Source organism: Mesoplodon mirus (assembly GCF_964341445.2).
Source record: "Mesoplodon mirus genome assembly, chromosome: 4".
Taxonomy (NCBI): Eukaryota; Metazoa; Chordata; class Mammalia; order Artiodactyla; family Ziphiidae; genus Mesoplodon; species Mesoplodon mirus.
In genome coordinates this window covers 67,368,388-67,392,785 of record NC_138979.1, presented here as the reverse complement: position 1 = coordinate 67,392,785, position 24,398 = coordinate 67,368,388, and the positions used below count along the sequence as shown (strand labels likewise).

General features: G+C 52.7%; 1 protein-coding gene across 2 annotated transcripts in view; it reads right to left on the bottom strand.

Annotated features, from left to right (window-relative positions):
* Positions 1-24,398, bottom strand: part of ACSBG1 (acyl-CoA synthetase bubblegum family member 1) — a gene marked incomplete at both ends in the record, with an annotated part of 58,926 nt that overhangs the window by 19,236 nt on the left and 15,292 nt on the right. The window contains 6 exons of one of the 2 annotated variants that reach the window (XM_082619656.1): positions 2,947-3,067; positions 3,371-3,459; positions 3,911-4,131; positions 16,389-16,489; positions 17,512-17,610; positions 20,824-20,873. In XM_082619656.1, the coding sequence (XP_082475782.1) occupies positions 2,947-3,067; positions 3,371-3,459; positions 3,911-4,131; positions 16,389-16,489; positions 17,512-17,610; positions 20,824-20,873 (681 nt within the window). Of the gene's footprint in view, positions 1-2,946; positions 3,068-3,370; positions 3,460-3,910; positions 4,132-16,388; positions 16,490-17,511; positions 17,611-20,823; positions 20,874-24,398 lie in introns of those variants that run through there. The other variant, XM_082619657.1, reaches the window with a different exon arrangement.

Below are 24,398 nucleotides of genomic sequence, written 5' to 3'. Positions count from 1 at the left end.
GAAATGGCAAATACGTGGGTAAATAAAAAGACTTTTTTTCCTTCCTTTAAATTTTCTTTGAATGATACTTGATGGTTTAAAATACTGCATTGCAGGGGTTATAACTCACATAGAAGTTAAGTATAAATGACAATAGCACAAAGTATGGGAGAGAGAAGGAAGTACACTGCTGTAAGAGTCCTACATTATATGTAAAGTAGTACAATATTATATTATAATATTATTTGAAAGTAGACTGTGATGAGTTAAAGTTGCATATTGTAAGCCCTAGAGCAAACACTAGAGGGAGAGCTAGTAAACCAATGGATAGAATGGAATACTCAAAAACAAACCAAAATAAAAACAGAAAACTCCATCCAAAGGAAGTCATGAAAGGGGAGAAAAGGATCAAAGAATGTATTGGACAAATGGGAAACAGCCAACTGGTAGTTTTATAGACAATTTTGTCAGACTGGATTAAAAGGCATGACCCAGCTATACGCTATCTATAAGAGTCTTGATTTAAATATAAGGACACAGGTAGGTTAAAAGTGAAACAATGCAAACATATATACCATGCAAACATTGATCATAAGAAATCTGGAGTGGCTATATTAATTTAAGACAAAGTAACTTTGGAAGAACAGTTGCCAGAGACAAAGAGGGACATTTCTTTTTCTTTCTTTTTTTTTTTTTTGTGGTACGCGGGCCTCTCACTGTTGTGGCCTCTCCCGTTGCGGAGCACAGGCTCCAGACGCGCAGGCCCATCGGCCATGGCTCACGGGCCCAGCCGCTCCACGGCATGTGGGATCTTCCCGGACCGGGGCACGAACCCGTGTCCCCTGCATCGGCAGGCGGACTCTCAACCACTGTGCCACCAGGGAAGCCCAAGAGGGACATTTCTTAATGATAAGGGGATTAATTCATCCAGAGGACATAACAACCTAAATATGTGTATATATAACAGAGCTTCAAAATACACGAAGCAAAAACAGAACCAAAAGGATAAATAGATAATCCACAACAATAACTGGAGATTTCAACATTCCCTTTCTCAGTATTTGTTAGAACAAGTAGACAGAAAATCAACAGGGATATAGATGACTTAAACAACATTAGAACACTATCAATCAAGTTGACATTATTAACATTTATAGAACATTCTACCCAACAACTGCAGAATGCACATTCTTTCAAATATACTTGTTGGGATTGTTGGTATTGTTGGTATTAGATGATATGAAAGAATTCTTTGACTTGTGTTAATAAAGGTGATAAAGTTACTGTGATTAAGAAAAATGTCATATATTTTAGAGGTATTGAAATATTCAGGGGGTGAAATGCTGTGATGTCAGAGATTTGCCTTCAAATACTTCAGCAAAATAGGTAAATTGATGAAATGAGTGTGACAAAAAAACAGTGATGATGATTAAATCTGAATGATCACTCTATGAGGGTCCACTACACTCTTCTCTCTATTTTTGTTTGTTTGGAAAGTTTCATAATACGAATTTTAAATAATTACCTAGGGTGGACATTTCTGATTCTGGGTAGGTCTGGGCCTCGGTTTCTTCAGTGGCAAAATGGGGCGGAGGGAGGGCATTGGGATCAGATCAACCATCTATGCCGAGGGGCTGTCTCCCTGAGGGATGGGGCAAAACTATTGGGGGGCTTTTTAAAGCTCCACTGCCCTCCCCACCCTGGGGTTCTGAGATGAGCACCCACGCTGAGGAGTGTGTGACTCCCTCGGATAAGGCTGAGGACGAGAGCTAACACCATTGCTACTTGGTAGCTGAGGCTCTCAAGGAATCTTAAACCAGTGGGGCTTCAAGCAAAGCTGGCCTAGGGGCGCCTGGCATCTGTGAAGCCTCCAAACCTGAGGAAATCAGGGCCCCAGTGAGTCCTAGGGGGCCTGGGACACCCCTGCTGTGCACCATTCTCTAAATATTTGTCCCCTTTCTATGAAGTGAAGGACCCGAGTGCTTGGGGAGGGGGAAGGCGAGCAAGGGGGTGCTGAGGACAGCTCGGGTTCACCTCAGTCTCTCAGAGCCGTTCACTTTGGGCCACCTTATCTGCACCCACATCTCCTCCCCCAATCTCAAGCATTTATCCAAGTCAGACAGAATGGAGGCCCTCAGAATGAGGGAACCCTGACAACGGGGTTCAAAAGGAGTGGAGACAGAAAAGGACTTCTCCATGCAAGCTGAGAGAAGACCTGTCCTGCGATCCAGATCCCACAGTCCTAGGAGGTTGGAGACCACTTCTCCCGCCCTCAGGTACAGGTGGGGAGCTGAGGTCCAGGTGATATCTCCAGAACTAGGGCCAAGCCAACAAGTCAACCCGGAAGCCTCCTCTGAGATGCAGGGAGCCTTGGAGGATCTTGCAGGCTACTGGGTGTAGCTGGGGCACAGAGGTGCCCTCAGGCCACTGCATGCCAGCGTGGTGCCCATGGGGACAGATCCAATCAGGGAGGGACCTTAAATGAATCAGGAGGCATCAATGCTCCAGAAAAGACCCAGCTGCCCCAAGAGGCACTGTTGAGCTCCTCCGGTGCCCTGCTATCTTCAGAAGACCCTGTGGCACTTGCTGTGGCTTAGCCCAAGCCCCATCCTGTGGCACCCCACACCCCCACTCCCCACTGAGACTCAGACTTGGGTGCTCACGTGTCAGAGCCCTGAGCCACCCTCAGGGCACACAACCCTTCTCTGAAGGGAAAGCCATGGGGAACAGCAGGCTGGCTGGGGGATGTGGGGTATGTCTCTTGGACATTCTGGGCCTCAATTTTCAGACCTGGCAAATGGGTCGGCGCCCATTGCCCTGCCTTGCTCTGTGTGCGTGTGGTGGGGCAGGTTGCTGTTGAGAATGATGGAGGATTCTGGCAGGGAGGGTGGAAAAGCCCTTTGTAAGCTGGAGGTATGTGAGGACGCCCAGCCTGACCCCCGTGGCCCTGGTCCCTTTCCCCCAAACCTTCAGGATCTTTTCCAGCTGCTTCTGCGTGTCGACCACGATGATGTTGGCACGGCAGTCATGGGCGATGTACTGGCAGGCTTCAGGGGAGCTGGTTGTGTAGATGCCAGTGACGATGCCACTGCAGGAGACCCAGGAGGATGCGTGTCTGGGCAGGTGCAGCGGGCCACCCCCTTGGCCTAGCCCCCTGCCCGACACACACACACAGCCCCCAGGCCCAGAGAGCTCCCGTGGCCCAGACAGGCAGCTCAGCACAGTCACCCCAGGTAGAGCGGAGACAAAGGTGGTGCTGGAGAGGGCCCCGGGGAAGAGATGGGATGTTGGGGATGGGGTTGGGGGCCCCTAAAAAGAGATAACAACCCTCTCTCCGCTCTCTGCCCACCTTCAACCCACTGGAGACCCGGCCCCTCCCTCAGCCACTCACCCTGCGAATACTGTGCCCACTGCCGAGAAGAACCACTCCGGGGAGTTGAAGCCGAGGATGGCCACGCTGTGGGCCCGCTCCAAGCCGAGCTCCAGGCCAAAGGCAGACAGGCCGGGTCAGCCTCTCATTCTCACCAAGCTCCCCTTCCAAACTGCAGGGACCCTGCCGCCCACCTGAGGGACCACCCTCCTAGGCTCCCTCATTAGAGAGTGCCCTGGGGGACCAGTCACTCAACAGCCCTTGCTGCCCCTCCCAGGGCCTTCCTGGGGAGCCCATCCCTCAACCCAGGCTTCCCAGGCCCCTTGAATGGGACAAAAAACGAGAAGCTCGTGTCACGTCCTGGCACATGGCAAGGGCCCAGTGAACGTAAACCCTCAGCACCAGGTCAGAGCGGGCAATTAGCTCAATAAATGGGCTGGTTTTTACTGTTATCCTTTCTAAGGGCTTGCCCAGTGGGGTGTCAGAAGGAGGCCTGTGAGGGCCAGAGCTGGAAGGCAGGGCTAGGGAGGGGAGAGGCTGTGCCTTGAGGGGCTCCCTCACCTTTAGGAAGCCCTTGGCGGCTTTGCGGGCCAGCAGGTAGTATTGGTTGTAGGAGATGTGCTCCCACATGCCCTGTCGCTTGAAGGCCAGAGCGCTGAGGTCCCCGTACTTGTCCAGAGCCTCGTAGAACATCCGATGCACAGTGTAGGGAGTCTGTGGGCAGCTGGGGTCTACGCGCAGGTGGACGCGCCCATCGGCCCGAGTTGTCCACAGCGCCTCCTCTGCAGGGTCCGGGAGACCACAGCTTGGATCGTGCCAGCCCAGGGTTGTCCCCAGGGGACCCTTGGTCCTACCTTAAGCAGAGCTCCCAGGCCTCTGGTCCCAACAATGCCTTGGGCACTGGGCCAAGGGGGCTGGCAGACACCCCAGAAGGCTCCCTGGAGGGGGAGGTCTGACAGCCTTGAAGGACGGGCAAGCCTTTAGGGATGCAGCAAGGAAGAGGAGAGAGAATAGCTGGAGGGGAGGAGGAGGCCTTGGGGACCCTAGACATTTTCCTGCTTTCATGCCAGCTGGGATTTGCCCCCTGAGGGTGGGCAGTCTGCAGTGGATTTGTGGGTGCCCCAGAAGTGTGGGACTGTCAGATCCTTTGGGGTTTCTACCCTTCCTCTGCCTCCTGAGAATGGGTTGGGGACAGACCAAATTGACAGAAGTTCAAAGCATCAAAAATAGCCCCTTCCAAGGGGTTAGAGGAAACTGAAAACCAGCAGGCTCTGATCACTAGCCTGGAAAATTTCCCAGGCCCAGGAAATAATCTAACCATCTCTGCTCATTCTTGCCTAGTGCCAGGCCCCATGCGAATCCCTCACATGGGGATCTCATCTAGTCTGCACAACATGGGTCTGGTAGCCCCATTTTACAGATGGGGCAGCTGCAGCTCAGAGAGGTTTAGTCATTTCCCCAAGGTCACACAGTGGGAAAGGTATGCCTGATGCCAATGCTCACACTTGGGACAGTGTCCCGGGCACAACCTAGCCTTTTTTACTGTGTGCGGTAGGTGGGAACAGAGCTTTAACATTTAGCATGTGAGATGTGAGGTGAGCTGTTGAACTTCTGAGTCTGTTTTCTCAAGGGAAAGGTGAGGGTTTAGTTCTCATGGATGATATGAGGGTCAAAAAAATGAAAAAGCCTTGGCGTATAGTTGGGGCTCAATAAATGCACACTTTTGTTCTTCCTTCTTTTTCCAAGTTCTCCAGATCATTTGCAAAGGAGGCTTGGATGGGTGGTCTAGAGCCTTTTGTCCATGAGGCCACTCTTTGGGGCCATGGCGGTCATTCTAAAAAGGTGACCCAAGGGTGGGGGAGTGAGGGCTGACTAGGACCACAGGGGCTACCCTGCCACCTGCTAGCCAGACGCATGCTGAGATGGAGAGGTCCCACCTCCTTGGATGTCCATCTCGAGGCGGGACCAACAGGGGTCCTCTGACCAGCCCTTCCCCGAGGCAGCAGATGGACTGATGACCTTGTCCCCCACTGTTCAACACTCTGAGGATTCATGTGGACCCTGAAGTTGGCAGAAAGAGGTAAAGGTCCTGGGGCTGGGACAGGAGAGCCCATCCTTCCTCCCATGGAGGCCAAGGATGGGGGACAAGGGGACATATTCTGGCCCAAGCAGAAGAAGGGAATGTCTGAGGCAGGGGAATGTCAGCCTGGGAATGTGGGCTGGGGCAGAGACAAGGTCACCCAGTGCCAGGCCTTGTGTACTGACAGAAGTCAGAACCATTCTGGCTGACGTCCACCACCTCCCCAGACTGAGAGCCACATCCCCAGGTGGAGGCGTGAGCCGGGGCTGCTGAGGACCCCTCTCCAATCACTTCTCAGACATCTCTAAGCCCCTTTCCCATATCCTGGGACCCCAGCCTGGCAGATCCCAGTGATCAACCTCTTTAGGGTCTCCAGCCCCTGACACAAAGGTGAAGGCCCATTCACATGAGCAGATCAGGGCAAAGATACAGGCTGTGGAGTCAGGTCAACGTGGGTTCCAATTCCATTCTGCCACTCCCTGCTGTGTGACCTTGGCAAGTCTTTCTCCTCCTAGCTCCATTTTAATCATTGTCAAGCGCAAAGGGTTGGCGAGGTTATGGAGAGACTGTAGCCCTCATACAGGTGGCGGGAATGTAAAATGGTGCAGCCGTATTGGAAGCCAGTTTGGCAGTTTCTTAAAAAATTGAACATAAATCTACTATTTAACCCAGCAATTCCACTCTTAGGTATCTACCCAAGAGAAACGAAAACACACATCCCCACAAAGACTTGTACATGAATGTTCATAGCAGCATTATTTATAGTAGTCAAAAAGCGGGAACAACCAAATGTCCATCAGCTGGTAAGTGAAAACTAAATGTGCCCTCTCCACACAACGGAATACTATTCAGCACTAAAAAGGAACAAAGTACTGATACAGGCAACAGCATGGATGAAACTCAAAAACATGTTCGGTGAAAGAAGCCAAAAGCAAAGGACCATGTATTGTCTGATTCCATTTACATGGAATGTCCAGAAAAGGCAGAAATGATAGAAAGCAGATTAGTGGTTGCCTGAGGCTTGGGGTGGGAATGGGGAGTGACTACAAATGGACACCAAGGATCTTTTTGGGGTGATGGAAAAGTTCTAAAATTGGATTGCTGTGATGTTTGTACAACTGAAAATTTGCTAAAAATCATAGAAAAAGTGACTTTTTTCAATGAAAAAGTGACAAATCGTTATACTTAAAATGGGCAAATTCGATGGCATATAAAGTACACTTCAATAAAACTGCTTTTAGAAATGGGAGGAAGGGGAATTCCCTCGTGGTGCAGTGGTTAGGACTCCGCACTTTCACTGCTGAGGGCCTGGGTTCGGTCCCTGTTGGGGGTATTAAGATCCCACAAGGTGCGTGGCACAGCCAAAAAAAAAAAAAAAAAAAAGGGAGGAAGAATGGAATGCTGACACACAACCTCCTCACCCAAATTGGGACAAGAATTCCACGAGGTAGCCCGGCCTGTGTGCCCAGAGCCTGGCAGAGTCACTTCCCAGTAGCTGGTAGTTCTCTTCCCTTCCCTGGTACAGATTCCTCTTCGTGCTTATGCCAGAAAAGGTAAATTTCTCCTGTGGGTACTGCTAGATGCTCATGCTGCACTGCATTTACCTGTTCCCCCAGGCTTGCCAAGATCATCACAGGTAAGGCTTACGATCTGCTGTGAAAGCTTCCCTCAGCCAAAAGTTTTAACTTTATCTTATCATCTTTTAAGTTATAACCTTTTTTTAAAAAATCACAAAACAATACACAAAACAATACATATTTGTTCTAAGAAATAGAAAACAATTTAGAAGTACATGATATAAAATGGGATAGGGCTTTCTTAATGCTGCCTGTCTAGGTAACCACTGTTCACATTTGGTGTATGTCATGCTTATACAGATACACATACAAGGAATTCATTTTAATTTTGTTGCTGTTGTTTTTTTATCCAAAGGGGAAAAAAAGAATCATGTTACTATTGTATTAATCAAGGGTAGCAAACCCAAAATGCCCATAGGGGATAGGTAGGTAATGTACCAGCATCATAATAAATAATATATGAGTAAACAATAAATGAATGCAGTGCCCCAGAATTTGCATGTGAAACACAGAGGCACAGTCTTCATTTTCACAAAGAAATAGGCTCCTTCTCATTTTCCTTGAGACACGTGGCCCTCATAGTCCACCTTTTATTTCTCTGTTTTTTGATAAAGACAGAGAACAGTGCAACATTTTACTAAGGAAAGCTGCAATACAAGGGTAGTGATCACTGCCCCGACCCCAGCCTCAGTGTCAGGGAGGCAACATGGAGTGGTGGGGACTGTGGGGTGGGGGGAGCACACACTTCATCTAAAGGGGGGGCTGCTCCTTGGTTCTAGGATTTGGTGCCCAGGAGGAAAGGAAACCGAGGGCTACCTGAAATCTGGGTGTTTATGTGTAATCATCTGACTTAAATGTTGGCTCCTACATTCAGACGGCCATTAGCCAAATCATCCATTTTTAACTTCTGTGACATTAATGTATCTCTCTCATTGTGTGTGTGTGTGTGTGGCTGTGTTGATACGGCTCCGTTGGCCACATCATAATTTCATATCATAATGTACATATCACAACCACTCCCCCATTAAAAGACACTCAGATGATTTCCAGCTTTTAGCCCTTAGGCTTTCCAAAGGATAGATTTCTAGAAGTGGGTTTATTGCATCTGAAGAAAAAAGCACTTACAATTTTGATGGACGTTTTGGACAGAGTTCCTTCACCTGATTTCTTCTCTCCCACTAACTACACGGTTCTGCCTTTCCCCAGTGTTAGTTTTTTATCTCATGGTGCCTTTGCTTTGGGGTTAAGTCATCTCACATCCTTCTCAGAAGGAGGAAAGAAGGAATGGACAAGGGAAGGAAAGGCAGTTGGTCTGCGAGATCAGTCTCCTCTTAGCCCAGCTGCTTTGTGACGGGGATGAGAGGCCCGGCCCCTGGTGGACCCATGCCCTTCGGGAAGGCTGACCAGGCAGTGCAGCTCCAGCCCAGCTCTTTCTCCCTACAGTTACTGCACAGGCTCAGCTGTCTGAACCCCAGACTAGCCAGAAGGGAAGACTTTGGTGGGAAGGGGCCTGCCCCTGCCCTTGGCCTCCCAGAGGCCCAATCATTCTCCTTCCCTTGAAGGAATTAGAATGGGCACAGCTCCCATTTACTGAGCACCCTACTTGTGCCAGGAGGGCTGCATGCCATCTTGTTCTATGACCTCGTGTTTAACCACCTTCCATCCTGTGAGACTCACAGAGGCTAAGTCACCGCTGGCAGAGCTGGGATCCCAACCCACAGTCTGACTCCCAAATCCACACAGTTCCAGTTGGCCATGCTGGGGTCACGGTGGGGTTCTAGGCCGACCCCAGAACCCACATCTCCCCTGGGAAAGGACCGTCATGCCTCCTGCACTGGGGCTCTGGCTCAGTGACCTTGGGCAGCCAGGACCCCCGGCCACTGCCTCCTCCTACATTCCAGAGGCTCCCAGAGCGACCTTTCTGAACCCAAATCTGACCTGCTTGAAAGCCTCCCACATCTCCCCTTGACCACAGGGTGATGTCCTCACTGTGGCCTCTCAGGAAGGCCCTCCCCAAAGGGGCTCGCCAGTCTCTGCCCACCTCAGCACAGCCAACCTGAGCTGCTCCCGGTTCCCTTCATTCCCACCCACCCCCGGGCCTTTGCCCATGCTGTGACTCTGCCTAAAACACCCTTCCCCCATCACATCCACCTCTCCCACCTTTCACGCCCCAAGTGCCACCCTCTCACTGGGGACTTTAGTGCCTGAGCCTCACTGCGGGCCAAGTCCTGGTTGGGTCTGCCTCTCCCACCAGGCTGGAGGCTCTCAAAGGCAGGTCTGATTCCTCCCTGGGTCCTGAGCACAGAAGCCTGGACCCAAGAAGAGGTCAGGGGGCCTTAGCGGAAGCACAAGTCAGTCTCTGTCCCATCCCAGTCCCAGAGGCTGGACTGAATGACTGTGCGTCCAGGGGACCTGGGCCTTTCCCTCTCTCCCTTCCTCCCTTCCCCCCAGGATGGCATGAGGGTGGTGCAGGACACATTGCTGCCCAAGTACAGAGAGAGGTGGGCCCCCAGAGCAGATGCCTGCCCAAGTGGGCCATGGCGGGCTGAACCTCCGTCCTGCATGCTTGAGAGCCCCCAGGTAGGGCCTGGCAAGACCCAGCCCCGCTCAGTGTCCTCCTGACCTGAGTCCACCACAGCTCAGTGGCCTCAGGCTTAGGAACTGATGGAAGCGAAGATAGATGAGCCTCCTTGCCTGCAGTGCCTCGTCCTCTCCCGCTTCCCGTCCATGTATCCCCACCTCTGGGCCTTTGCTCACACCATTCTCTCTCCCAATCTCATCTCTGTCGGAAGAGAAATCTCTGGACAGCGAGGTAGAAGACCAGGTTTTAGCTATCAGCAAGGTGGGCAGAGCAGTCAGAAGGGGTCCTTTGCCCACAAAGCACTGGATACTGGCCCTGCTCCCCTGGCCACAGCAATGAGACCAGAACCCCATGCCCTGAACAGGGGCCATGAGATCACCGTGCTGGGCCTTGCCCCGAAGGAGCGCTCCTTGTGGGCGGTGACTGATCCACTCAGAGCCTCTCTCTTGCAGAGTTGGATGGTGACTTGCAGAGATCATGACAGATCCACCGAGATCAGGGGGTGGTAGGAGTCCTAGCACAGTGTGGGGAGCAGAGAGAAGCAGGCAGTGGCAGTGCAGCAGAGAGGGGCTGGGTTTGAGCAACAGTGGTTGTCACCAGAGTGGGGAACCATGGAGGTCTATTTCTTCCCATCCCCACTGGACACTTTCTAAGCGTCCTTTCTTCCCTGCCTGTCCTCATGATAACCTCCATCAACTAAAGCCATCTGAACTCATCTAACTACCTACCTACTTATCTATCTTCCTACCTACCTACCTACCTGGGTTTCTCCTAAAATCAAAGAACATGAAGTAGCAAAGATGTAATTAGACAAGCAGACAACACCCACTGTTGGCAAGGGTGCTGTGCCATTTGGAAGTGTGAATTGGTATGACTTTCCTGAGAGCAATTTAGCAATAAATATCAAAGGGCTTAAAAAAGTAGTAACTTCTGACGTAGCAATCACACTTCTAGAAAGTACCCATGGGAAACAATCAGAGACACATTGAGCGAGAACAGGGAGATGGATATCTTAGCAGCTCTGTTTCTATTAACAAAATCATTGGAAAAAACCCAGTGTCCAATAGGGGGACATGATAAATTCATTAGGGCACAGCTATACCATGGATTTATAGGCAGTCATCAAAATAGTATTTAAAAAATATTTAATGACACAAGGAGATATCCAGAGTATACCCTCAATAGAAAAAATAAGGGAACAAACAAAAGTGCATATAAAAATGCAGAGAGAAAACTAAAAAGATCTGCATCAAAGTAATATTGTTAAAAAGCTTAGCACATGGTGGGTGCTCAAGAAATCTCTCTCCGTCCTTTCTGACTAGACTCTGAACTTCTGATGCAAGCACTGGACTTGCAATAAATGTTTGCCAAAAGAATAAATAAAACTAAACATGTGATGCCCATCAGGGATATAGACTGAGACCTCAGTGGTGGGGGAGTGGTGGGGGGTGGGGCATCCTAGAGCAGTGGAGGCAGGGCATTCCTACACATAGTACCATCAGAGGGAGAAGAAACTGAGTCTCAGAGCGGGAAGGAATGGCCAAGGTCACAGCAAGTTAGGGGCAGAGCTGGGACTGACTAGGACAAGACTTCTGACTGGCAGCTGCCTTAGGGGGCTGGTCAGTGAATGAGGTTTAGGCTCGGGGGTCCATGGTCTGTTCCTTTGGGGATGGTGTTGGCGGAAGAGGAGAGTGGTACCTGAGTCCCCTGACCCTCTGCCACAAAGTAGGCTGCTCAGAACTGAGCAGGAGGGAGGCATCACGAGTGGGTCCAGGGCTGCTGTGGTACGTCTCAGCCTGCCTACCTGCAGGTGATTCCTTGGAGGATAGCAGAAATGTAAGAAATCAGGATGGGTTGCCAGACCCTTAAATTTGTCCCCATCCCCTCACCTCGAAACTCAACAGGGGCATAGGTCTATCCCACGCCCAGCCATCTCACTGCTGCAATAACAGCCAAAACATGCCCAGGACCCAATCAAGGTCCCTATCACCCAGCAAGGCACCCAAGATCCAAACCAGACCTGATTCCGAAAGGCATCTGATGGTTAGATCTATGGGTAGATCTACAGAGAACCCAGCTAGCAGGCAGCCTGCAGACAACAGCCCCAAGCACAAACCCAGAGAACATCCTCTGAGTGCTGGGGGTGGGCTTTCCCAAGGCCCCGCTGGCACTTTGTCCTGCCTGTCTCCTCTCGCGCTCTCTCTCATGTTGCCCCACCTCGTCTTGGCCTGACCCTGGCCTGTGTCTTACAAGCACCCATTATGCTGGGAGTGGTGAGGCAGGTAGGGAGCTGTGTTCTCTGGGGCTCTGGAATAAAGGCTCCTGAACAGCAGAGGAAGTCACTCTCAATTAGCTGGGAAAGGGAGAAACACGAGAGCAGAGAGGAGAAGCCCAGGGTGTTTTCTGCAGCCTGTGGGAACAGCCTCGGAATGAAGCTGATTAAGCAGAAGGAGGGAGACACTGATCCTGGGTAAATGTGGTTCTAGGGCTGGGACAGATGTCTCTCTTCAGGGCATGGCATCCTGTAGCCCCTGCTGCACAGGCCTGTCTGGGACGAGCACCAGGAGGGTCCCTCTTCATACAGGGACCCTTTGCTAAGGGTCTTTGGAACCTGCTTAGCCCCATGCCAGGCACTCTGGGGATATATGAGGGGAAGAGGCCACGGTGGCTTCAGGACATGATGAGAGATTAGGGTCAAGGCCTGCCCGGGCCAGAACAGTTTGTCCAGCCCTTGGCACACCTGTGGCTTGACAGAACTGGACATTTTGATTAGGGAAGAGTTTTTACAAGGATCCCCAGAGGCTCTGCTTTTTTCAGCTGGTGGGGCTGAGATTACCACCTGTTCCCATTTCCTCTGACCTCTGGGAAGTCCTTCCTACCTTCCCCTATCCCCCACTCCCACCAGAAGCTGAAATGACAGCGATCCCCTGCCTCACACTGTCCCCAGAGCCCCTCCCTGCCCCCCAGCTGCAGGCTCTGAGCTCCCTGAGGACAAGGGTAGTACCTGTCTCCTTCCAGCTGAAACACCACCCATGCCCTTGAAACATTTGGGAAAGGGTAGGAGCGTGGGACAGAGGGAGGCCTGGTGAACACGCTGGGCTGAGCTCCCAGCCTCCTGACCTCCAGCTCAAAACTCCCCAGTCGGTGTGAGAGTTTCCTAGGGAGAGTGAGTGCAGGGAATAGGCCTGGCCAGCACCTCCACCAGCCCCATCCCCGGCAGCTGCTTCCCTTGGATCCCCTCCTCTTCCCTGTGGTCTTGATGTTGGCTTGATCCAGCTGGGGTTCATGCTTAACCCAGAAAGGGCTAGAAAAAAATGTATGTCTAGGCCCAGCACAAGGCTGCCTTTGTGTGGAATCCCAGCTGCTCTGTGGCCCAACTCAGTGGAGCTGTCCCCTGGAGAACAGCCATCTGGGCAGCTCAGAGCCCAGCCTGGGGACCAGAGCTTGAGGACCCTCCAGCTTCTTGGGAACTCAAGGAGACCCAGGTGAACTCTGATTCCTGCAGGCAAGCCTCTAAGAGCTCTCCAGAGGGACTGCAGCTTGGCAGTTAGGAGGCAGGGTCTGGCCAGGGCATGCAGGAGGGGAGGGGACCACACCTAAATGGTCCCAAAGAGGCAGTGTGCCAGTTAAGACTTCCACATCTTACTAGCTGTGTCATTCTGAGGAGTTCACTGAACTTCTCTGAGCTCGGTGTGCCCTACCACATGAGAATGATAAAAGTGCCCACCCCACTGCTGCCATGAAGAGAAGATGAAAGATGAAAGTTTATCCCTGAGCACAGAGCCTAGCATACGGTAAATGTTCAGTAAAAGTTGCTCTTATTAAGGGGGCAGATGTGTGGGGAAGAACGAGTTAACCCCTCTTGTAATCCGCTGAAGTCCCCTCCCACAACAGTCTTTGGTACAGATAGCTGCCTTTCCTCAATTTTATGGAAATGGCAGCTTCGAGGCCCCTCCCCACATGTGGCTGCTCCAATATCCTCTCCCATACAGAGTCTGGAGCCCAGACTCTTGGAGCTGCTGGGGAATCGTGGAAATAAGCCCCAGGGCCAGGCCAGCACACAGTGGGCACTCAAGCCATGGTGAATCTGGATCTTACTGCAGCTGCATTCCAGAGCTTCCCCCTCCACCCTTCAAAACCCTGGAGGCTACACGAGTTGGGGTGCGGAGGAGTGTGACCCACAGGGCAGGCTTGTGGGAGCCAATGAGGTCTGCTTAGCACTGCCCTGGGCAGTGCCTGGGGTCCCTTGGGCAGTGGTGCTGAGAAGCCTCCTCAGCCCCTGGCAGATTGTCCCCTTCTTCTTATCACCAGCCCTAGATGCTAAACTCCCAAGGGCAGACCACTCAGCTCAGGCCTAGGCCCAGAGGGAGCTTAAACGTCTGAGGCCAGCTAGAGGTCCTCCCCATCCAGGAAGCACCCTGATCACCCAGTTCCCAGGTAGCAGGCCTTCCTTCCTCAGCCTCTGTGTGCCCCTCACCCAGAGGCTGTCGTCTGCCCTCAGACTAGGAGTTCTCTGAGGGCAGGATACTGTCCATCTCAGTATCCCCAGCAGCCTAGCCCTGCGCAGAGGATGGAGAGTCCAGGTTCGCCCCCAGCCTGGCTGTCCCTACCAGGTTCCCGAAGTCCTGATAAACCAGAATGGCTGTGCTGCCTCCCCTACAGTTGCCTACCCCTTCCCCACCCCTCCTTTAAAGTTGGTGCCCCCCTTCTCACCCTCGGCCCTCGCCTGGCCCCTGGCTGCCAGTCCTCTCTGATGGGTCCCTCTCTGGGATTCCCTACCCGCTTGTTTGAAACCTGTCTATTCTCTGTGCCCCACTGCTGCAGGGCTGCCAGATGCTAACTAAGATTAAGCAACTGAGGCCCAAGGGGCTCGGATTACTCGTTCCTCCTTGGAAACACTCCCGACACGGACTGCTCCACGGGACACTGAACTTGCGCCACATTGGCTCCCTTCCTGCCCCTTGAGTTGCAAAACACCAGTGCCATCACTCACAGTCAGGACTTCTGAGCTCCAGGGCTTTGCTGTGCACAGTCCCCGGGTGCTGACAGCTGCTCTTTGAGCGCTGCAGAGAAGGAATGATCCAGTCCAAGGAAAGAAAGCCTGAGCAAGCTGATGGGACCTGCCAGAGGTGACGCAGCAGTACAGCAAGTCAGTGAGCTGCCCTGGCTCTCGGGAAGAGAGTGTGGCCGTTGCCTGGGCCCAGCTGGCCCCTCTCCTGGGCTCTCTTGGTGCCTTTCAAACCCTTCCCCTCAGAAATCGGTCAATCCTTTTCTTGGTCCAGGTCCCTCTTCATCTCTAAGGAAGAGCAGAGAGGCAGAGACCACTCCAGGAAAGTGCACACCTCAGGCCAGATCCCTGCCGAGGCCACCCCAAGACACCCAGCCTGGGAGAGGGGCAGCTTGTCTGATGGCAGCAGCGAGCCCCGCCGTGGTGAGGGGACTGGCGTTTGGTCTCCAAGGGACCAGGCAGCCTGGGGAGCAGGGTATCTGAAGCCCTGGTCTGGTGTCTCCCCTTGTTACACCTTTTATGTCTCAGCTTCCTCACAGACTATGGGCATGGTGACCTTGGCCCAGCTTTCTGCCCTCCAGCCCACAACAGTGCTTGTGACAGAGGAGAGAGGTCCCGACTCTGTTTCTGCCCTCACATCAGGCCTGTCCTCCGACCGGGAAAGCCAAGTCAGAAGAAACTCTGAGGGAAGAGTCTTCAGAACAAAGGCCCCAGTCCTCTCCCCGATCACTGGCCTCTTTATTGCCCCGTTTGGGGACCCTTGGAACTGGCCTCCTCAGCTAGTCCCACGTTGAATGCTACCACCCACTCCCCTAAATCCACAATCCCTGTCTAGCCACGAGGAAGACTCCGGATGTACCCACATTGAAGAACATTCTACAAAATACACAAGCAGTTCAACTGTCAGCTTGTCATCTCCCCCGACCGGCTCCCACCCAAACGCCCAAGGGAGCGGGAGTGACCTCGGGGTCACCACCTGGCTCCTCTGAGGAGCCTGAAGCTGGGCAAATCACAACTGAGAAAACCAGCACCTCAGAGGAAGCTCTTCAACCCTGAGAGGTGACACGGACCAGCGACAAGACGGCAACAATGTACCATCCCAAGGACAGCACTGAACCCGGGAGGCAGTGACCCTCTGTGCCAGGCACCGATTCCTTGCATTTGTTTTTAAACGCCTGTTGTTGCTACCATGTTGTTGTACAGCCAATAAAAATGAACAAAAGCTGCGTTATTTTCATTTTGATGACGCGTCAGGGTAAATGATAACTCTGCCTCTCACAAGGTGCAATTATCTGGAAGTGAACGTCCTTAAAAGAGCATGTGGCCTCCCAAGCTTCCAGAAACAACTCTGCCAGCTCGGGCCGGCCAGCCTGCCCCTGGGCCCAGTCAACCCGCTTGGACTCTCCGAGGCCTTGCTTATCTGGGCTTCCTCCCATCCTTCAGCAACCCTGAGTCGAGATCCCAGGTATCAACAGCTTGCCCTGGATGAGGCCCCAGCTGTCTTTCTACCTCTGACCTCTCCCCTTCCCAAACTTCTTGAAGAAAATAACTTCCTCTTGCTTCCTTCCATCAAGCTTGGCCCTGATGGCGGCAAAGAGGGTAGGGGCGTGGTGGGGTCCCTGTGGGCACGGAGATCAGGATTTCCACCTGCCCCGTCCCCCAAAGCTCTGTCCTGTGTGGGTCCCCTGGCTTGCTTCGTTAGTGTCCCGTCAACCCCCTCCAGCACACCCAGCACAGCTCCATCCCTGCCCTGGACCACCCTGCTCTGCCCAGCAGCCTCCCACCTGGCTCACCTGGAGAATTCAACTGGGCATCTTTCACCTTCGCTGGGGATGAGAGCTTGAGAGCATGGCTTAGGGGCTCTTTGGAGAGTGTGTGCCCGTCAGTCAGGGAGCTGGCAGGGGAGGGGGAAAACAATTGTTAGAAGATGGCAGACTAGCCTGGGCTCCCGATGCTGGCCCAGAACACGTCTCAGCAGCCCCGGGGGTGACGCTGGCATCTCTGCCTCCCGGGTGAGTCAGGGGACGAGACCTTAGTAGTTGCAGGAGCTAACCTCACCCCCATGCCACTCTCCCCCTTCAGGTTCTAAGGACTCAGTAGAAAGAAAAATCAAGTCCTGCTCTGCTTTCATTTGCTGTGAGACTCTGGGCAAATGCATGCCTCTCTCTGGGCTCAAGTGTCCCCATCTGGACAAAGAAAGGCTTGGGGTCTGGCACTGGAGGATTCTGAGCACCACTCCAGTGGCATGAAAACTTTGAGGGTTGGGAGGTGCCCCCACCCCCTTTCTCTCCACACCCACCAGCCCTCAGGCTTTGGGAATAGCCATGCTCAGAAACTCAGAATGGAGCTGAGGACACTCCTACAGCTCTCACGAGTCCTAAGCAGGCCCCCAAGTGAGGCCCTCCCCCCTGCAGTGGTGTCTGTGAGTGTGCCCTATGTCCATGCCCTGATGGACAGAACAGGCATGGGACCAGGGAAATCTGGGGCTCTTGCCATCTGTCTTCACTCCTGGCCCAGATCCCCCTTGCCTCCCAGGCTTGGCGGCTCTGGACAATGAATCTCCTCTTCTGGTCAACACAGCCCACGGGGTTACTGGGCCTCCATTATCAACTCAGCCTCACTGCTCCTTGACATGATTCCTCCTCAGGGTTCAACTGGCCAGACCTCAATCTGGGTGGATGAGCAGATGGGGTTCAGTATATACCTCAGGGTCAAGCAGGATTACTCAACTCCGGGGACACCTTTCACAGCCATCGGGTATGTAAACAGAGCCTACTGGAGTTGTGCAGTGTGCAACCTGTGCAGCTGGTCTTGGCAGCCCTGAGGGCAGGACCCTGGCTCCAGGGAATCCCACCTGTCTGTCAGGGTGGGGTTGGTCCCATCCCTACCTAGTCCCCAGGCAGCTTGCTCAGTTACCTGCTTCTCACATTCGTCCTTACTCCTTGCTGGTACAGCAGGTTCAAATTATGTTTGCAAACACATTCAGGCCCACCTGGTGGCAGTCTGTTTAAGAACCTGAGATAGGTTTTAAAGCAAAAGACATCATGAGGTTATGGAGGGAGGGCAGTGAGGAGGAAGGGGATGAGTGGGGTGCCAAGCTGGTCCCCTTCTTGGGAACTTTGTGAACAAGGCTGGGCCACGGGGCTGAAGCAGCCCTTCTGTTGCTATGGTGACCTGCTCCAGGGAGGCTGCCGGAAGGACTGAAAAGATGACAAAGCATGCTTCTGGGGTGAGGCCTGCTGTGCCAGGCAGAGGGAAACAGAGGGTTCTGAACACCGTGGGACTTGTCCTGCTGACTTTGGATCATCGGTTACTGCCATTACTCTCTTGGGTTGTTGAGGAAAAGCTGCCTCCACCTTGGGACAAAGAAGACTATAATGTTATCAAGTGGCTCCTGCACTCTGGGCTCAGACAATTACAGGGCAAATGGGGGGACACGCACATTAACTAGGCTGAGGGTCCCACACTGAGAGTCCGGGGGAGGACTGTGAACTTGGTGTAACATCCATGCTCTATCTCAGCCCCTGTCCTCAAAATATAGGGCTGCCCACAGGGTAAACCCAGTGCTTAAAGCCAATCAGCTTTTGAAATCACCAGCTGTGGGCAGCCACTCCCAAATTAGCGGAGGCATCACTGGCTGTAATCTCTCACCATCTTAACTGCTTCCTCACAAACAAGCCTGCTTTTAAATCCTCACCATCAAAAGGTACAGGCAGCATTTCTGCCACCTAATAAAATTTGCATAAACTGGTTCTGGTTTTAAAATAGCTAAATGGGTTTCCCTGGTGGCGCAGTGGTTAAGAATCCGCCTGCCAATGCAGGGGACACGGGTTCGAGCCCTGATCCGGGAAGATCCCACATGCTGCAGAGCAACTAAGCCCGTGCGCCACAACTACTGAGCCTGCGCTCTAGAGCCGCGAGCCACAACTACTGTGCCCACGTGCCACAACTACTGAAGCCCGCATGCCTAGAGCCCGTGCTCCACAGCAAGAGAAGCCACTGCAATGGGAAGCCCGCGCACCGCAAGAAAGAGTAGCCCCCGCTCGCCACAACTAGAGAAAGCCCGCCAGCAACGAAGACCGAATGCAGCCAAAAATAAAATAAATTAATTTTTTAAAAAACCACCTAATTATCCAAATGAGTAAAGTATGCTCTTCCTCTTGGTTTGAACCTTCAAGATTTAGTCCCCTTAGAGGGAGGGTATCCTGGTCCATCATCTGAAACAGAATTTGCTGGACCTCCCGATAACTTTTTCCTGCTCACTTCACTCAAGGTCATACTAGCAACAAACTACAGGTCTGGCTTGTAAGACAAAAACGAAGGAAACTGCATCGCCTTGAGGGCCATCTGCCCCTCCCCAAGGTGGCTGCTGCCTCACACGTCTTTGCTGGCCGTGGTCGTCTTTAGTTTTTAATCCTCACCTGCCTTACTAGTGGTCACTTCTTGCCGCTGTCACTGTGCTGGCCTCTAGCAGCTCACCTCCCTCCTACTTTACAGGGTTTTTTGGTAGCAGACTAGGAAATAAAATATCCCAGCTTGTTAGAATTGTCAGTTAACTCAGAGGAGATGGCTTCCAAAGTGGAATTTATAACGTTTTCCTCAAAGAAAAGAGATTTGGGGAGCAATCCTTTCAGTTTTGACTCCTCAAAAGCATTTTGGGCCCCTTCTAACTCTTGCTGCTGTTCCAGAAGGTACAAGTGGCTGGTAAATGACCCCAGCAAGTGAGGTACGACTATTATAGTCAACACGATGAGCCTGTCAAAGGTGATTAACACAGTATCCCCGTCATTCTGGAATCTTAGACTCCTCCTGGAATACAGCGCTCCAGACCTTGGCTCAGTCCCAGAGGTGGAAGTTCCTAAGCAGCAGAATGACTTGCCTCTGCTTTACTCATTCCTAGCAGGAAGAAGAAGATCCAGAAAGTATCCCTGGTGAGGACAGGAATTGCTCTCAACCCCAGCTCACACTCCACACACACACACACACACACACACACACACACAAACACACTATGAGCATCTTGCCTTACTCACTTTCACAGAAACAAAAACTTCTTCAGCACCTGCCCAGTAGCACAGGGAGCAAGAAAACACTTGAAGGGCATGTATGAGCAGACATATTGTGAGGTGTGGGGGGCAGGCAGAGGAGTCTGGGAGAGCCCGCACTCTCCTTTCTCTGAACTGGCTCTCCTTTCTCCTCCAATCTTGGCAGAAGAGCTGATGGGAACCATTTAAAGACACAGCCTTGGGCTTCCCTGGTGGCGCAGTGGTTGAGAGTCTGCCTGCTGATGCAGGGGACACGGGTTCATGCCCCTGTCCGGGAAGATCCCACATGCCGCGGAGCGGCTGGGCCCGTGAGCCATGGCCGCTGAGCCTGCGCGTCCAGAGCCTGTGCTCCGCAATGGGAGAGGCCACAACAGTGAGAGGCCCGCGTACCGAAAAAAAAAAAAAAAAAAAGATACAGCCTGCCAAAAGCTTCCTTCAGCTCCTCCAGGAAGTCCTCCCGGATTATCCCCCACACCTCTCACCCTTGTAGCCCTCAAACACTCAGGTTTGGGCTTTGAAGGCCACACGTGGCTTGGGAAGCTCCTTGATAGTATGGGTCATGTCTGATTCAACCCTGACCTCTGTCCCTAAGTACTCTCTGGCATGCAGTTGGAGCTCAGTAAATGTTGGTTGGATCTAATTGTTTCCAAGTTGTCACTATGTGTGTGACACGTAAGTCGAGGGGAGCCTTCGTTTTCCATGTGAACCCCTCATGGATGGGGATCCATCTCCTCTTTATTTCTGTGGCTCTTTCTTCCCAATCAACCCTCTGCTCTGTGTGCAGTAGGTGTTCAATAAATGCTTTCTTGAAACAATAGAGCATGGAGATTTACCAGAGTCGGCCTGTTCAAGTCACTTTACTTGACGTACGACCTTGGGCAAGTCACTGTACCTCTCTGAGCCTAGGTTTTCTGCCTAAATCCTATGGCTGTTGTGAGGATAAGAGGATACATGTAAAGTACCTAGTAAATCAACAGCTCTCATCCTTACTGGTGAACTCTCATGGATCTTTTGGGGAATAAGTAGGAGGAAATTCTTTGGTGAGATTAGGATGGTGCTAAGTAGGGTGAAAAGTCCCAATCCAAGTCTGGAGGTCCAGGCACCCTGCCAAGCCTGGGTACTCTCCCTGGGAGGCAGCGTGGGGGCCGGGAGGTGGGAAGAGGGTGGGATCCTTGTTCCTTACATGGTCCTCAGGGTGGAGCTGGCAGACCTGAGCAGGAGTGCCTCTGGCATGGTCCCCGAGGGGTGGCTACACCCTGCGAGCTCACCGGGGAGAGAGCGAGAACCTCAGAGAGCTTGTCCCCTGAGAGGTCCAGCACCACAAAACCATCCTGCAATAGACACACAGCGTGAGTCACCTCGAGGCCTGGCTGGGCTAGGGGGCACCTGCCCTCCTTCCTGGACGTGACTCACTGGCTCCCGGCCTCGGTACCTGACTGCAGTTTACCGCCTCCTAAGCCCACATGCTCTGATCGCATCAGGAACAACGCAGCATTGAAGGAGGTGGCTGCCTTCGGGCTCCGGGCTCCGGGCTCTCTAGTCCCCAGGGTCAATCGGTCACCAGGATGAACAAATACATCAAATTCTTGGGCCTCCTGCTTTGCAAAGACTCCTGCCCACTACTGGCAACCACCCTGCCCCACACCACCGTTTGTTGTTCTGGTTCTCACCTCTCTCTGCTCTGGGGGCAAAGGGAGAACCCTACTCCTATACGCCACAGGATGTCTTCAATGGAGGGCGTTGCCCAAATACTTTCCCAAATCCTAAAAACCCCAAGTAGGGAGAGGAGCAGTGCCTCCTCCAAATCCCACGGTCCTGGCCACAGAGGCTGGTCCCTCTGCACAGGCTGGAGCTCTCAACAGTGACCTAGTCTGCAGCGCTGCTTCCCACCGGCTTCCCCATTCCCCTGCACGGTGGACCCCACGCCCCGCCCCTGCTCTTTAGTCTGCATGACCTGCCTGTCTCACCTCAAAGATCAGTGCCCCTGAAATCTCTCTTGTGATTCCTGACTCCCAGCCGGAAGACCCCCACCGAGGACTTAGAGAGGACTGCATGCCGAGAAGGTCTGGCTGCTGCAGGGCACTCACCTTCCCCCTTGGGGCTGGCAGGCACAGAGCTCAACATCCCCTGTGCTCCTTCCGCTAAAGCATCATGGGTGTGGGAGCCAGTGCTGCCCGGTCCCCTGGTTCCAGGTGATGATGCAGTGGGGCTGGGCATCAATGGGGACCCGCCCCATCCTGCCTTGGGCCTGCAGGTGAGGTGTGGCCCCAGATACCTCTGACCCATCTGGTGCAGGTCCTAGCTGCTCACCTGTGAGGCTTACATAAAAGAGGGTGGGAGGCAGGGGAGGGGTCTAGACGCCAGTGCAGGTGGGTGTGTTGGCTGTCATCCTTGGTAGAGCCACACGAGGACACTGTTCCTGCCACTGGGCCCTCCACCTGGAGCCAGCCCTGGGCCCCGGGGGCTGGGCAGGAGGTTTGACCTTTTTTTTTTTTTTTAAACTTTTCTTTACTAAATGCACGTATTGTGCCAAGTGCTTTATGTGCGTTAGCTCTTTGCATTCTCCCAACAACCTAATGTGGAATGTAGTAATAGTCTCATTTTGCAGGTGTGGTGACAGAGGCCCAGAGAGTTTTAGACTTGTTCAGTGTCACACACCCAGCAAGAGGCAGAGATGGCATTTGAAATCCAGGTCTCCATAACTGGCCCTGAAACCAGGACACCACATAAGCTAGATCTAACCATTATTTGCATCATAAAATTTAGCCAGGGCTTCCCTGGTGGCGCAGTGGTTGAGAGTCCGCCTGCCGATGCAGGGGACACGGGTTCATGCCCCGGTCCGGGAAGATCCCACATGCTGCGGAGCGGCTGGGCCCGTGAGCCATGGCCGCTGAGCCTGTGCGTCTGTAGCCTGTGCTCCGCAACGGGAGAGGCCACAGCAGTGAGAGGCCCACGTACCGCAACAACAACAACAAAAGAAATTCAGCCAACAGCTCCATCTCACATTGCCTCTGGCCCCTCTTCCATGGTAACAGTATCTCTGCACGTTGCCCTCTGTCCTCAAACGCCCCCTCCCCTTCCACCTCATTCCAGAGACTCTCAGGTTTGTGGCAGTAAACCTGCATCTTCTAAAACCTGGGCCATGCTCTCTAGAAACCCCCCTCCCAACAACTGTTCCGTTTCACCTCCCACTCCCAACACCCCAGAGTTACCTCCCCACCTTAGTTTTCACCTGCCAACTACCTTGGGATGAGTGGGGATTGGTTGAAGTAAAAAAATGGAGGCAGTCCCACTGGGTGTTAGGGGGAACCTCAGTCCTAATTTGAAGGCTAAGGGTCAGGGCATAGTGGCAGGATGGGGCAGGAGTTATTCCAAGGTCCTCCACCCAGTCAGATGGCAGATGACTTCCAGATTGCTACACTAAGCTGGCATGTCACTACCAGCACACCAACTTCAAGAGAATTCTGCCCTTTCAAATTCCAGTTTCTTTGTTTGTTTTTTGGCTGCACTGCGTGGCACATGAGGTCTTAGTTCCTCAACCAGAGATCGAACTTGTGCCCCTTGCATTGGAAATGCGGAGTCTTAACCACTGGACCACCAGGGAAGTCCCAAATTCCAGTGTCTTAATGGCCTTTTCCCCCAGTGATCCTTGCCCACTGCCACCTCAGGGCACCCTGACAATTTGGGTTTGGGGTGTTGGTCCTGAGCCTCCCATGAGTTATGAGCCCTTTGAGAAACTGCTAGAAGCCCTCCCCTTGCCCCGCCACCAATGTTTCCAGATGCTCTCTTGCAGTTTCAGGGCACCCAGGGGGCTTGGGAAGCCCATGCTATATTAACAACCAACCCAGTGAATCCCAGAAGGGAATGCGGACTCTTCCTCTGTCCTGAAGAGAATACGGGCTGCCCCTCTCCTCCTCCTCCCGCTTTCCTAGTGAGGACAGAGCATTGTTGTTGATGATTGGAGTTGGTACTGGGGGTTGATGTGGGTGGGCATGGCGGGAGAAGTGTCTTCACTTCGGGGGCTAGCAGGAACACGTGCCCAGATCCCTCAACCCCTCCCGGGCAGCTCGACAGCCACTCTGGATGTAGAGTTCCCAAACTGATGAGGAGGCTGGGCAAATGGGCTTATTCTAGGCAGGAGGGCTTGGGAAATGTGTCATCTTCCCTTTCTATCCCCTAGCACAGGGAAATCAACTCGGTGCTTTGTGACCACCTAGAGGAGTGGGATAGGGAGGGTGGGAGGGAGGGAGACGCAAGAGGGAAGAGATATGGGAACATATGTATATGTATAACTGATTCACTTTGTTACAAAGCAGAAACTAACACACCATTGTAAAGCAATTATACTCCAATAAAGATGTTAAAAAAGAAAGAAACAAACAGAAAAGCCACAAGGTTGCCTTCCCCTGGCAGAAGCTTCCAACTGTTCTTCAGACCCTTCCTCCTCCCGGAAGCCCTCTGGGAGGGACCCCCAGCTCTCATGTTTCTTCCTGGAGCTGCCCTGGCTGAGCCCATCCCAGAGCACTTAACATTGAGAGTCTGGGTGTTACTTTTTAAAACATAATTGTCTACCATGAGATAAAAACCTTAAGCCCATATTCTCAGAGCTGGAAATGATCTCTCCCCGCCCCATGACGGACGGCTCCATGACTCTCCTCCTTCCTACTATGATTATTGACTGAGTGCCTCCTCTGCAGACATTGCAGGGGGCCTGGGGGCAGAGGTGAGCCCAGTGAGCCTGGTCCCTGCCTCGAAGGC